The following is an 11,419-nucleotide window of genomic DNA, read 5'->3' as shown; positions in this document are numbered from 1 at the left end:
GCTTTGTGTTTGCTCCGCGTTTCCTTCTAATCGCATACAAAAATCAATAAAATTCCAGTCATACGAATAACGTAAAAATGCATTTTAAGACCAAATTCTAACCTTTCCGCAGTGAATCACGCGAGGTTAATAACACGGAAACTGATGGAGTGTACCAAAATATACTTAAACAATTTTTTTTATAGAAAAGACTATGGCAGGAAACATTTTTCCCGACGGTTCTTATTGAAGTTCCGAAATTGAAAAATGAAATTTGTAGCTATTTTAAGAGTCCACCCCATAACTTTTGGGGCTCAATTCGTACTTTATTCAACTGCAAGGAGTAAAACATGCAAGGTTTAAGGGGACAGAGCAAGTTGGAACGTCAAAAAAGGCCTTTTTCCGATTTTTTTTTGGTCGAACGATGAAATGATTTACAACAAAAGTTCTTCCGTTTAAAAGATATGACGCTGAAGTTTCCAACGTTGGAGTCCAACGAAATGATCGAAAAAAACTCTTCAATAATTCCAGTAATTCTCCTATTTTGTTCCCTGCCAAATTTGCGATTCGTAGTTTTTCAAGCTGCACCAACGATTCGTGAAATAAAAAACTGGTGAATTAAAAACATTTTTTTCGTTCATTTCGTTGGACTCCAACGTTGGAAACTTCAGCGTCGTTAAAAGATACATATTTCATGTATATTTTACAATTTTTTCAAAGAAATATATTTCAAAATAAACTGATGAGCATCAATGGCCAAAGACGCTGTAAAAAAAAAACACGTTTTGCCGTCATCAATCGCACGCTGCAATGGATTATCTGAAACAAAAAAAACAGGGGGGGATTTTTAGTTAATGATATAATGCTCCGGATGAACGAAGAGTTTCGAAAAATTTCCATTTTTCACAAAATGGCGGACGTTAAAAGTCAACAGTGTTATCTTCACCAATTATTCACATTTTTTACTATAAGAAAAAAAATTATTATCCAAAAAAAATCCTTCGTTCATCCGGAGGAACAACTGTGTATAGAAAAAGTGATATAAATTTCAACCCGATCGGTAAAGCCGTTCTCGAGTTACAGTAATCACCGACTTCAAAAACATGGTTTCGAGAAAAACCTGTTTAAAGTTTTGAGTACGTTTTGCATACAGATAAAATTTTTTTTTTTGTAACTTACATAGAGTCGGAGTACTCTCGCCTCTCGAGTGTCTTCCAGGGATCGCCGATATCCATCTTGCACTGGAAAACTCAAAAAACTGTTCCGAATATAGACGTTTGCACAGTCCAACGTTTCGAGTCTAACTGATTCCGAACTACGAAAGTCCTTTTTTATTTTCTATATGTATTAGGGTGGCCGCAATTTGAGTCACTTTTTTCTTTTGCAAATTCCTTCGCGGAAACATCATCAACATGAAAAAAATGTGCACCAAATTTGAATGCGCTAAGAGAATTTAAACAGGTGCCACCGAAGAGTTGAAGTTTTAAATGCAAAACACGTGTATTTATCAGACTTGTTACTTAATTATTATCTGTCTCCCATAATAATGACGATAGAAATCTGAAATTTGGCTCACTTGTTGTTCATATTAAACGGTACGAAACAGAATTTTTTCAGATTTTTCCAAAGATTATTTCCGTGATTTTTACCGTTACAAAGGTAACCATATTTTTTATTTTTTTAGTACTTTGATCAAGGTCAATCGAAGCCCTTTTAAACGTTACTTTGATGCATTTAGACAAAGTTTGAGCCGTAATCAACAGTGTACATTTAAAAATGACTCATACAAATTCGAACTTACGTGAGATTTCATTGGCGAAACGGTCGAACCAAAGTCCTCTTGTTCCCATCTGCATACATTTTATGGTAATCTCCGATGACTTGCAAAAGTATTTGTTTTTGTTTGTTATGTTTAGTGAGTCTGCTGTTCTACTCTGTAATGAATTTGATTCCTCTTTCGGCAACGCTGTCGACAATGTCAATATTTTTCACGATTTGGGCACCAAATTGATAGCTCGTACTCAAACACCAATGGGAGATATCGCGATTGAACAAGCTGGTGTCATTATGGAACCGTTTGAAGATAGCCATTGATTCAGGGGTTATCAAAAATCAATGTCCTTATCAAGCAAAGACGTACCGTCAGATTGAAAAGAAGAATATATTCACATTCGTAAAAAGCTGCCCGAAAAAAATAAAAATTTACATCTCTCTTGTATACTACATGCCCTTGTTGTACCCTTATTATTGAATGACAGAATTAAAGTCATAACTATAATTACAAACGAACGAAGAAGGCGAACAAATTTTATCCATTTCTGCATTAGAAAATGGACAAGGCTCAACACAAGTAAATGCCATCATTATGCCCAATTTATGTATAAAAAAAAATTATAATAATCGCACATGATCCATAAAATGATACTTCATCTCCATTTCAATCCTTACTTTAATATTTTTAAAAAAGTAAAAAAATAATTCTACACATTGATTTGAAAAAAAAAAAAATTGTTTTCCATGTAATTTCAGAGGTTCTTCAAAAGTGGGAATAGAGGACTCGCTAATGATGAGAAACGAAATTCAATCATGAAGCAAGTCGTCGGAAATTAAAAAAAAAAACGTATTAAAAAAAAACGAAAATTTCAAGGTTCGCGACAGGGCAACGCTGTCGAGTGAGACGGGCAATGATTATCACTATATTTTAAGGACGCTGCGCTCGTCTCAAACAGTTGTCTGTGTACAATGTTGTCACGATTGACGCGCTTCTGAGCGGGAGCGGTCATTAGTATGCTCGTATCTGTGCATACGGCATGAAGATGTATTCTAGCAGGGGCATACGCAAAAGAAAAAATATAAAAATTCCAAAATCACGAGCAATTATGAAATTTTAGTAAAATATCGTAATCATATATTTTTTTACTAATAATTAACGATAATTTGAAGGATTTTTGGGACATATTTCACAAAGAATAATGTTCACGTAGAAAGGGTCACCTATGTTCACTTATTTTTTATGCTGCACTTAGCCATCGAACTACGTTAATTAAGGTAGGAGTCGCGCGACAATCGATATTAGACGAACTCGTGATTTTTAAATTATATCATTTTTACGTGATAAACTTTCATATGGCTAAAGGATTTAATAGGTTACCGAAGATTATGTCAAGAAATTTACGATCAAAAATAGAAATATAACACGACATCGTATGAGAAACCCATCCCGCCAACACTATGATTGCAGAATTCATTTCCTTATCGATTAGATATAGTTTATGATAAAATTGCTCCTCATAGATTATATTATAAAGATTCTAATGTGACCATAAAAATATAGGGCCATCGACTAATTCGAAGAGAATTTTTTAATTAATCTCGATGAAAACTCAGAAAGTGGAAGGAGATCGACTGCCAAAAAGTGGCTCGATATACTTGCCAACGTTAAGAATGTATACATATATTATACTTTTCGTGATAGCCGGCGAGTTTGGAGGCTAGGATATCTTTCGACTGTCAGATGAGAAGAGAACCGATATATATGTATATATTGAAAAACCGGGTCAAATAAGCAATCATAAGATATTTTTAATCATAAATTATTAAATATGATCTTGTATAAATTTAGACGAATCCACTTTAAATTGCCCCAAGATTTATTCAATACAGAAAACCTTTCTTATAACCTATTTTATTTCAACGATTAATAAATAGTCATTTGACCATAGAGTCGCGCGACTCTTACCTTAAAAATGCTTCGATTGACCGTGATCAAAGTACTAAAAAAATCAAAAATATGGTTATCTTTGTAACGGTAAAAATCACGGAAATAATCTTTGGAAAAATCTGAAAAAATTCTTTTTCGTACCGTTTAATATGAACAACAAGTGGGCCAAATTTCAAATTTCTATCGTCATTATTATGGGAAGCAGATAATAATTAAGTAACAAGTTTGATAAATACACGTGTTTTGCATTTAAAACTTCAACTCTTCGGTGACACCTGTTTAAATTCTCCTAGCGCATTCAAATTTGGTGCACTTTTATTTTTTTTTTTGATGTTGATGATGTTTCCGCGAAGGAATTTGCAAAAAAAAGTGACCTGAATTGCGGCCACCCTACTATACATATGGAAACGCTATGTGTTTATACACGTGAACTTTAGTGATCAATTACTCGATAACTGTGTAGAAGAAAAATCTTGAAAAATTTGTATTGTCAAATTTGGCACTAAAGAATATGTTCACCAAATTTTATAAAATTCTCAACTTTTTGAAATTTTTTATGTTTTTAGCATGGTTTAGCATGGCAACATTGTATCGCCTGTACCGAAACTCCTTGACTGTCGAAGGTCGCGCCTGTGATACTTTGTTTTTAATTGATTCATAAAAAACCCGTTCGTCGCTTCATCAATAATTATATTTGTTGCGGAGTATTAGCGATCCGCGAGATCGTGCGGGCGTCTCAGCGCGTACCTTGATGCGAAGCGCCAAGTCACAGTTACGCCTTCTCATCGATAATAACATTCGTTTCTTTGTTTTTTTTCCTCGTTACGCAACACCCACTATTATCATCGCACAGATATCAAGAGCGATATTAGCGTCGTCATGTGCTTTATCTACAGTCAAATGCGTCGAGTAATGTTTGAAAACAACAAACCGTTGCGAAGCGAGAAATTCTGACCACTCTCAAATGACAAAATTCCATTTTTAAACAGTCTTTTTCAAAACTTATTAAAAAATTTGGTGATATATTGAAAAAAAATTATAATCAATCACGCATTCATAGAATTTTTATTCCACAAAATAATTCTTGACCACCAAAACTTCCATCCATTCCCCAGTTTTGTATTTTTTATTGAATCATTATTTTTTTAAATTTTCGAATAAAATTGTCGTAGACAGTGCAATATTTAAAAAGTAGCAATCAACTCTATTCACAACGTTCGTAACTCGTCGAAAAATGATGGTCGAATAGAAAATTCTTAATTTATTCAATTTATTATAAAACTTGATAACTAATTTATTCGCCAATATTATTTCCATCATTTTCATAAAATTTACCAACGGTTGATATGCTCATGAAATTAGAGTCAATATAAGGAAGTCAAACTAAAGTGCAAACGTCTTCAATTATTGAAAAGATAACGATAAAGATGCAATAACGTTGTATTCATTTGCAATATTTTATTCTCATTCACACTAATTCGTTTGCCAACAATTTCAAAGATAAGAGCAAAAATGCTCTGCTCTTAATTAGTGGGTGATGATTTTTTACTAACGAATAGATTGCAGGAAAAAAATTATTGCTGCGAGCGCGGCGACGGCGGAACGAGTCAATACTGTTGGTAAAGTTGATGTCGGTAAAGACGTTGCTCGCATTACCGACTGCGATAGATTTATAAAAATCGATGGTGGGTTGGAAGTTTTTTTTTCCGGAAAGTTTGAAAAATATTTAATCAATTTCAAAATAAGGTGCGTTCGAGGAAAGTAAAGATAGTTGAAAATTAGAGTTTTTCATTACTCTCCAAGGTTGAATAATTCTTGAAGAATTAAAATTTCGGTGACGAATTTCGAGGTGGAATTTTCGAATCGAGAATTGAAGAAAAAATGAAAGTTAGTTGACCTTGAGATTCAAAGTTCGTCACAAACTTTCTCATTTTCCAAATTTTTCCTAAATTTCTCCATTTCATCGACGGACTCGAAAATATCGTTGGCCAATAACTCCGGCTCCTCCATCGCCGCAAAATGCCCTCCCCTCGGCATCCTCGTAGCGCGTAATAAATTTTTGAACCGATCTTTCAAAAATTCCATCGGTTGGTGAATAATCTCGTTAGGAAATTGGGCACAAGCGCTCGGAACGTTGATCGGGACCCTGCAACAGAGGAAATTTTTTTCCACGCTCGTGCATTTAAGGGGGTCCTGCTTTACAATATTTAAAAAAATCGACTGTTTTCGAGAATGTTTTTACGATAAACGGAAATAACGCTGCGTCACGAACTTTTCGGTATAGCTTCAAGGATATTTAAAACATACAAAAACATTTTTTTCATGAGAAAAATACTAATTTGTACATGGTTTAAGCGCAAATTCTGATTGTCGAAATTTTTCAGCCGCGTACATTGTGGAGATCGTAATTATTGTCTGCAACAAAAATTCCAAAGTTTTTTTCCATTTTCATACATTTTCCTTTCCTATGAACCTGTAAAAACCCGAAAAAATCGCGAAATTCTATATTTTTAGCGAGTTTGAAAGAAAAACGCTTCTAAAAAAAAGAATATCACTTCAACGTCCTGTAAATATAGAATTTCGCTGTTTTTCGGGTTTTCGTAGGTTCGTATGGAAGGAAATTATATGAGAATGAAAAAAAAATTTTGGAATTTTCGTTGCAAACAATAATTACGGTCTCCACGTTGTACGCAGCTGAGAAATTTCGACAATCAGATTTTGCGCACAGATTGGTATTTCTCACACGAAAAAAATGTTTTTGTGCCCTTGAAATATCTTTGAAACTACACCGAACAGTTCGCTATGCTGAGTTATTTCAGTCTATGCAAAAACATTGCCGAGAACAATCGATTTTTTTGACTTTTTAAAGCAGAACCCCCCCCTTAAAGGATATGAAAATAATTTTCGCTACTAAACGCACGAATCGATCCCGAGGCTGCGGGTTTTCATGTTGAACGTTTCCGCATATATTCTCATGGCGGTCGTCATGCTTCTGGGTATCCAGTACATCATCAAATTGTCGATCAGTTCGTCAGCCTCGAATTTTTCAAACAAACCACCGTCCGCCCTGAATCTGTACGTCCCGTTCGTTGCTGTGGAAAACTTTTCGAGAATGTAAGCGGCCAATCCTGCGGGGGAATCGATCAACCCGATTCCTGGAAAATGAAGAAACGTTCGATTGGTAACAATCTTGAGAACAATGTACGAAAAATTTCCTTTTTCTACGTTCTCAAAGTTTTTACGTTACGGGTTTTTGACTAGCAAATATGTTCCCGTTGAAATGCGCTTGGAAAATAAGATTTTTAGTACGCAAATTTATCGAGATTCCTTAGAAGCCTTCGACATTAGAATTTTCAATGATTCGATTGTAGAAAATAACGTAAAACTATAGAAATTTGAAAGAATCGCGTTTCGGTTGGATTTTTATTTAGATTTTTAATTGTTGGAATTTTTAAAGTCATTTTAAACTATAAAAATGTGAAAAAATCACAATTGGCGGCATTTCATTTTGAATTTGAATCGTTCCAATTCTTTACAACAATGTAGAGCTATAAAAATTTGGAAACGTGACGTTTTTATTGAAATTTTGTTTCCAATTTTCATCGTTTGAGTTCATGAAAGTTGAATAAAACAATAAAAATATGAAAAATGGCGTTTTGCCTGAGATTTTATTCCGTTTTTGCATCGTTTGAATTTTTCGATGTAACGTGAAGCTGAAAATTAAATAAAAGCTACATTTGCTGAAGTATCATGTGAATTTCGTACATTTCGATTTCGTCAAAATGATATAAAAATATACAAAAGCCTTAAAGAATCGAGCTTCGGCGGAATTTTATTTCGAAAACTTTTATTCGCTAAACAAAACTGCTTTTATCACGTTTCACGAGACTCCACCGACGTGATTCAGTTTCGAGAATTTTCCATGATTTTTGCACGAGGAGAAATTGCCGAAAAAACAACGTAAGTACTGCTCCATCGGAATACAAAGCTAATGAAGCGATTTATAATTCCTCGTGCACAGTCGGTTGCCTCGATGGTTTATTTCAGCGATTTCGTACGTACCCACAGTGTCTGGTTTCGTGGCTTGAATATGGAAGTATCCGGTCTCTTCGACGTGCCGCATTAATTTTCCCTTCAATGGATACATCAAACTTTCGTCTTCTTTTGCCACTGCCAACGAAGGCGCAATTGCGTATAACGCAGTTTTCAATAAGACGTTCGAGCTCAGAACAACGCACATGTTCGAATGCACGCCCAAAACACTGTCGAAAGAATCGTCGCAAGTTAATTGATTGCTTTCAATTTCGTGCACAAATAAAAACTTCGCAAAAACTTAAATTGTCTGAAACTTGAATGAATCAACAGCAAATGTGAGCTTGAAAAAACGTTTTTATCTTTTACAATTTTTTTTTTTTTTTCATTACTTCAGGATCTCCAAAAGAAGCAAAGAAATTTTTGGAATTTTTCCGTGTTAAAAACTTTAACAGTTTGTCGCTGCGATTTTTCAATGACCTTCGTCATTTGAAGGTTGACAAAAGAATTCGAAAGTTCAGCATCGATTCCATTTCCCCAGTGAAAATAATCCCAAACGAAAATGAATGATTTTCCCACAAAAATTGATTGAAAATCGGAGAAAATGTTTTTCAATTTTTTTCAAATCACTTGGAGATATCAAAAATTTGGCGAATTTATTTGAAAAAGTATTGACGCGATTGGATAGCCAAAAAAGAGTAGAATTGAGCGTGCTATTTGCTTTGAATTTTGAGCTTTTTTTGAATTATTCAAAACTCCAATGTGACATTCACCGCGACGATTTTTATTTTGACATAAGAAATGTAAGAAGAATAAATGCGATTGCGCTCACTGTTGGGGGAACAAAGCAGCGAGATGAGCCGTGATGATGGCGCCCCAGTCACCGCCCTGAGTGTAAAATTTGTCGAAGCCGATTCTCAGCATGAGGTTTTTGAGAACGACGGCCATTTGAGGGCTTCCGAGTCCAGGTCTGACGGCTGAGCTCGAAAAGCCGAAACCCGGAAGGGAGGGCGCGACAACCTCGAATACAAAATCATATTCGTCACGAGGTGTTGTCAGAATGGGCAAAATCTTATGAAACTCAACGACCGAGCCCGGCCAACCGTGCTGCAACAGCAACGGCAAAAGCCGCTTGTTCGAAGTGACATTTTGCGGTTTTGCGTGCACGTAATGAATGTCCAAGCCTTGAATTCGAATCGAAAAGATTTTGTTAATTTTTCCTGAGCAGCCGTAATTAAACGATCAATTGAAGCGTCGTGACGCTCCAATTCGCCTCGGCGTTACCTTGAACGTTCGTCAAGAATTGTGGGTAACGATTGAGGTAAGCTTCGCGCTTTGCGAAGTCATACTTTTCGTACCAATGTTGAAGAATTATGGGCAAATAGCTTCCATCAACGCCGTAACTCCAACCGGTTCCTTCCAGCGCAGCTGGAAATTGTCTCGTTCTTTTCAAACGTGATCTCAGGTCGGTTATGTCCTAAAAAGGGTTCAAAATCAAGATCGCATCGGCCATTGTTGAAGACGAAATAAACCAACGCATAATTATCGTTGCGAATAACCGAAAATATTTCTCCCAACAGAAAAGAATTTATATTCAAAATATATGCAGTATGAAAAGTATATTCCGCGTATATAAAAAATATATTTTTTGCAACTTTCATATATACAAATATTTGAACCATGCATTTATTTTATCGATGATTTTGCTGATTTCAGTATATTAATCATGCATTGTGTTGTCATTAACGATATATTTTATTTATATTAAATATACATTTTTGATAAACATGAAATACATTATTTTTCACATGAAATATATATATGAGTAGATCCATTGAATTTCGCCCTATTTCTCGTGAGGGCTCTTTCGATTTTGCTCAAACTTGGGTACTTCGAACTACCTCAAAAACTATTCTCAAATACCAAATTTCAACTCTCTAAGTGCTCGAGGTCACGAGAACGAGCCTTATAAAGGTAAAAAAGTGTCCATTTTTTGCCTCAGTTTTAAGATGATGGTTCACAAAGACTTTACGTTCAAGTGTCAAATAATATACTGGTTCCATTTCCTTTAGTATACCATCTTGATTATAGAAAAACGTGGTTCAGTCGAAAAATATATGTTTTTGATGTTTACATACTACTTTAAGGTTACATGCTTAACGTTGTCTAAAAATCTTAAAAATGATCATATCTATTTATCAAAAATGTATATTTGATATTAAAAAAAAAATATATATCGTTAATAACAACGCAATACATGATTAATATACTGAAATCAGCAAAATCATTGATAAAATAAATGCATGGTTCAAATATTTGTATATATGAAAGTTGCAAAAAATATATTTTTTATATACACGGAATAAACTTTTCATATTGCATATATTTTGAATATAAATTCTTTTCAATGGGGCGTTCATAGTCTTATTTTCACTTTTTCTCCTTCGAACACAAATTTTTTTATCGATCAAACGACCATTCGATTTTCAATTTGTTCAAATTGTTTTTAACCGAGTGACAAATCATTTTACAAAGTTGAATTCATTCGATTTTGTCTCCTCATCGAAGTTCGTTCAATTTTCACTTTAGACAACGAATGATGAATTCGCAGAAGAATGAAACGACTTTTTCGAGTCACCGGAGCACACCTTCACGAAGTTTTTTCTTCGGAAGACCAATTTTGTCACTCACCATCGAAAAAATATGGATATTTTCATGTTCACGTTTATAAACGATCGAATTTATCAGTTTTTTTTTTCAATTTCCATTCGGAAGTCAATGGATGAACGATTATCAATTTACCTCTTGGCTGAAGGATATTTTGAAGGGTCTTATGGAAGTATCCGATTTTTCTTCACTTCCGGGTCCCCACCAGATTTCCGGAAGTTCCGGTATCTCCACTTTTTTAACATAATTGTAAGAATAAGCGACGTAAAAGAGAAGTATGAGTGGAAAAACAATTGCTAAACTTTTCATCTTATCGCGGATGACGGGACAAAACGCAACAATGTTTGTACTTCGCGAAGTAACACGAAGTTGTTTGACGCCTTGCGAGCTGATACGAACTGCGAGGAATCTCGTCTGGTGGTACGGCGTTGTAGCCTAATTTAACCGAGGCTTACTGTTCTCAAACGTTACAGGCTGCCTCAGAAGTCGACGGATTACAGGCCCGCCCAAAAGCCGTGTTTGCACATTTGAGCAAGGCCCTTTAATCGATTTTTTCAGATTTTCAGTTGCCAGGAACTGAGAACACGAAAATTGGTGGGCTGCGTTCGATGCGACGGAAAAGGAGTTTCGCGAAGTTAAAAATATTTGCAGCGACATAAATCTTTCGGTTTTTCGATAACGAGTATAGCGACACGCGCTAAAATCGATATTTTGGAAATGGGTTGACGAAGAATGCAACGGAAGGTCGAGAAAAACTTCATTTTTGAGATTTTTTTAGTGTCCTCGAAAACCTTTGAGAGCTGTCTCGGGTCAAAGAGTTTCGATCGTTGGCGCTCGATAAGATCGTTTCTCCCGGTGTCTTTGCCCGACAACGTTTTTCCACCTCTTTCGAAGTTTCGATACGCTTCCGGTTTCCTTCGCCTTCGAGAGGCACGTGGTTTTCGAAGCAAACAACGAAAACACACAAACGTTATTTTCGAACTCGATACCAAGCATTTTTATACTTTTCAAATGCTAATA

The 11,419-nt window shown here is 35.2% G+C and overlaps 1 protein-coding gene across 1 annotated transcript; it reads right to left on the bottom strand.

The window, feature by feature from the left end:
• Window positions 1–4,013: 4,013 nt before the first annotated feature.
• Window positions 4,014–11,391, bottom strand: LOC122417082 (juvenile hormone epoxide hydrolase 2-like). The gene is made up of 6 exons (XM_043430341.1): window positions 10,535–11,391; window positions 9,017–9,209; window positions 8,565–8,916; window positions 7,763–7,962; window positions 6,621–6,855; window positions 4,014–5,846 (listed from the first exon to the last, which is right to left on the bottom strand). Exons 1-6 carry the CDS (start codon window positions 10,706–10,708, stop codon window positions 5,606–5,608), a joined length of 1,395 nt encoding a protein of 464 aa, XP_043286276.1. The 5' UTR covers window positions 10,709–11,391; the 3' UTR covers window positions 4,014–5,605.
• Between the last annotated feature and the right edge of the window lie 28 nt (window positions 11,392–11,419).

This window comes from Venturia canescens, chromosome 10 (genome assembly GCF_019457755.1).
Source record: "Venturia canescens isolate UGA chromosome 10, ASM1945775v1, whole genome shotgun sequence".
NCBI lineage: Eukaryota > Metazoa > Arthropoda > Insecta > Hymenoptera > Ichneumonidae > Venturia > Venturia canescens.
This window is presented reverse-complemented; position numbering and strand designations above follow the sequence as displayed.

Excerpts from the sequence above, each read along its gene's own strand:
- LOC122417082 (XM_043430341.1), bottom strand. The coding sequence starts at position 10,708 with ATGAAAAGTTTAGCAATTGTTTTTCCACTCATACTTCTCTTTTACGTC. Across the intron at positions 8,917-9,016 it reads ATTCTTGACGAACGTTCAAG|GCTTGGACATTCATTACGTG; the intron begins GTAACGCCGAGG and ends TTCGAATTCAAG. Across the intron at positions 5,847-6,620 it reads CGCAGCCTCGGGATCGATTC|GGTCCCGATCAACGTTCCGA; the intron begins GTGCGTTTAGTA and ends CCTCTGTTGCAG.